This window comes from Spodoptera frugiperda, chromosome 21, assembly GCF_023101765.2.
Source record: "Spodoptera frugiperda isolate SF20-4 chromosome 21, AGI-APGP_CSIRO_Sfru_2.0, whole genome shotgun sequence".
Lineage (NCBI taxonomy): Eukaryota > Metazoa > Arthropoda > Insecta > Lepidoptera > Noctuidae > Spodoptera > Spodoptera frugiperda.
Genome location: NC_064232.1, coordinates 7,827,301 through 7,829,940, shown reverse-complemented (window position 1 = coordinate 7,829,940; position 2,640 = coordinate 7,827,301). Strand labels below are relative to the sequence as shown.

Sequence of the window (2,640 nt, the reverse complement as noted above, 5' to 3'; positions counted from 1 at the left end):
AACTATGGATCTGGAGTTGTCGTACACCGCAGCCCCCGCCTCCTCGAGCAGCACCCTTAAGAGTCCTTCTGTCTCTCTTCTGAACGTCTGCATGATCTTCTTGCATGTCGCAAGATTGACTTCTCTGGTCGCTCTCACGACAGCTACATACTCGAGGAAGGCGCTCTTCACGTGATCCGTGACTCCCGAATTTAGGGCGAGTATCGGCGGGCTGACTTGCCCTTTATCAGCTCTGGTTGGTGTGGGCTTTGGCTGTGTGGGTGGTTTAGCGATTCTGGAGAAGAACCTCTCTACGGCTGTTTCTTGCTTGTTTGAGTTGCGGGTTGCGGTAGGAAGCAGAGTGTTAAGGAAGGTGCCGAAAACTTTCAGGCGACTCCTCGACTGCACCCGATCTTCTGGGCATCTGGTTTTATTCTGCTCAGCTTTATCGGCGGCTGCCTTCTGTTGGGCCCGCTCGGATCCGCTTTGAGTGGCTGGGGTTGAAGGGCTTGCTGCGCATGCTGTTAGTCTCCTGGGGGCTTTGAGGAAACTTAGAGTTTCCCCTCTATCTTCATAAACTACTACCTCGTGGTGTTCAGAGGCTTTTAAACAGCCAAACCTGTCCGCGACCTCGCCCCTCTCCCCCCCAACTGCCATCGCGTCCACGCTTATGGTGCGGGCTGTGAATGCTGGGTCTCCTCCTGCCTCACCGATCTGTCGAAGCAATGAGCTCGCCTGTGCAAATGGAGTCTCCACCCCCCACTCGAATAATGCGATCGTCTTACCTTTGTGTCGCATTAAGCGGCATCGGTGAGTAGCCACTTCCACTTGTGGCAGCGCTGCATATTTGCTGCCTTTGATGGTTGATTTGGTGGTGCTTCCGTTGATCAGGGCGGCAAGGCCCGGTGATATTGTTATTCGGGCCCTTGGACGGCTTGTACCGATGCAGTAGCTTATGCCCAGCCTTTCTCCCTCTCTGTTCATAAAGAGGGCGACGCCCCGCAGTCTGATTCCTGGGACGCCATCTCCCCCACATGCCAAGAGGTGTGCGATTGACATGGAGTTAGGGTTTTGCTGCGGGCTAGGCTCCACCACTGCTGCTGCTGCCGCTGATGCTGCAGATTGTTGTGTTGTTGTATGTGTAGTGGCAGTGGTTTGTAGGTTACCAGTGGTTGAGGTGGTTGACGTTTCGGTCTGTTGTGTTGTGGTTGTTTGTGGGACAACAGTGGCAGTTGCTGCGTTGTGCGTTGCATTTACTGATGCGGTTGCTGGTTGTTGTGTGGTGGTAAGTGGGGTGTTTGACGGTGGTAGTCTGTTCCGACCGCGGAAGGATGCATCTGTCTTGTTCGCCTCTGCCGCGATGACAGCCACTCTGCTCGCGAATGCTAAGAATGGTTTCCTTGTTGTTAGTTTCCCCATGATGGTATGGAGTGTGGACTGGTCTAGCTGGATACCGATCTTTATTTCCAGCTCCATTCTTTCCGGGCTAAACCTTGGGCACTCGAAGAGCAGGTGCCACACCGATTCCTCGCAAGCAGAGTCGCAGACGCAAGAAGGACTATCCTTTAGATGGAATCGATGGAGGTACGCTGAGAATCCTCCGTGTCCTGTGAGGACTTGCACATGGGTCGGTGTGAGGACTGTGTCCCCGAGTATCCTTTTCGCCTCTCGGACGTCCGGGAAGAACACTTTTGTTACCGAGCCTGTGCTCGAGGTTTCGTACCGCGCTTGCCACTTCTGTATTGTCCTCTCTCGTATCTTCCCCTCACGTACGATATCGGGACCTTCGTGTAGTCGGCTGTCTCTTTTGTAAGGGCTGCCTCCTTGGCCAGCTCATCCGCTCTCTCGTTCCCCTCGGTCCCCACGTGGGCCCTGAGCCAGAAGAACCTCACCTCCCTGCCCTCCTGCCTAATTTCTCGGACGCTTTTCTTTATTTCTAGTGCCAGGTTGTGAGTGGCCACCGGGCTCCTGAGCAGGTCGAGCGATGATCTTGAGTCACTCAAGATGCTCACGGAGGCCGCATTCGATTCTCTTACCAACCTGACGGCTCTGAAGAGAGCGTACATTTCAGATTGGAAGACAGTGTTGTGAGGCTCCAGGCCGAAGGTTCTGAAACTGGACTCTTTTCCATTTTCCCACCAAGTTAGGGCAGCTCCGACTTTCCCCTCAATTTTGCTGCCGTCGGTGTATATCTGGGGGCCGGAAATTTTATGGGTCTCCAGAGTTTCAGGAGTCCAGTCTTCTACGCGGGCATAATCTGTTGATATGAGTATCGCTGGGTGGGGATTTTTAGATGGGTGGACGTTCCTTTCCAGTTCGCGACCCGGCGGTATAAACTCCTGGGAATGACCCTTCTTGATCTTGAATAGGGTGGCGGCCTCAATTACCCGGAGATCTAGGGGGAGTTGGCCCGACAGAATAAGTGCCGATGTCAGTGACACCGTGCGATATGCTTTGCAGATCTTTTGCGCAAAGCCCCTCTGCAATGAGTCAAACTGGTTTCTTGACATCAGTTTTTCAGCTGCGGGCGCCCACGCACTTGCCGCATACATCACGATGGGCTCCACCACCGACACATATATTGTTCTTATTATGTCTCTGTTCAGACCCCAAGTCACCCTCGCCGCACACGCAAGTTGTTTGTATATGTCCGCTGCCTTT

At 53.7% G+C, this 2,640-nt stretch overlaps 1 protein-coding gene across 1 annotated transcript; it reads right to left on the bottom strand.

The window, feature by feature from the left end:
* Positions 1–7: 7 nt before the first annotated feature.
* On the bottom strand, positions 8–1,738 carry LOC126912013 (uncharacterized; the record flags this gene model as incomplete). Its single annotated transcript, XM_050701997.1, is given in 1 exon segment — positions 8–1,738. A coding segment is annotated over 1 exon segment (1,448 nt), but the record flags the coding sequence as incomplete, so codon positions are not given.
* Between the last annotated feature and the right edge of the window lie 902 nt (positions 1,739–2,640).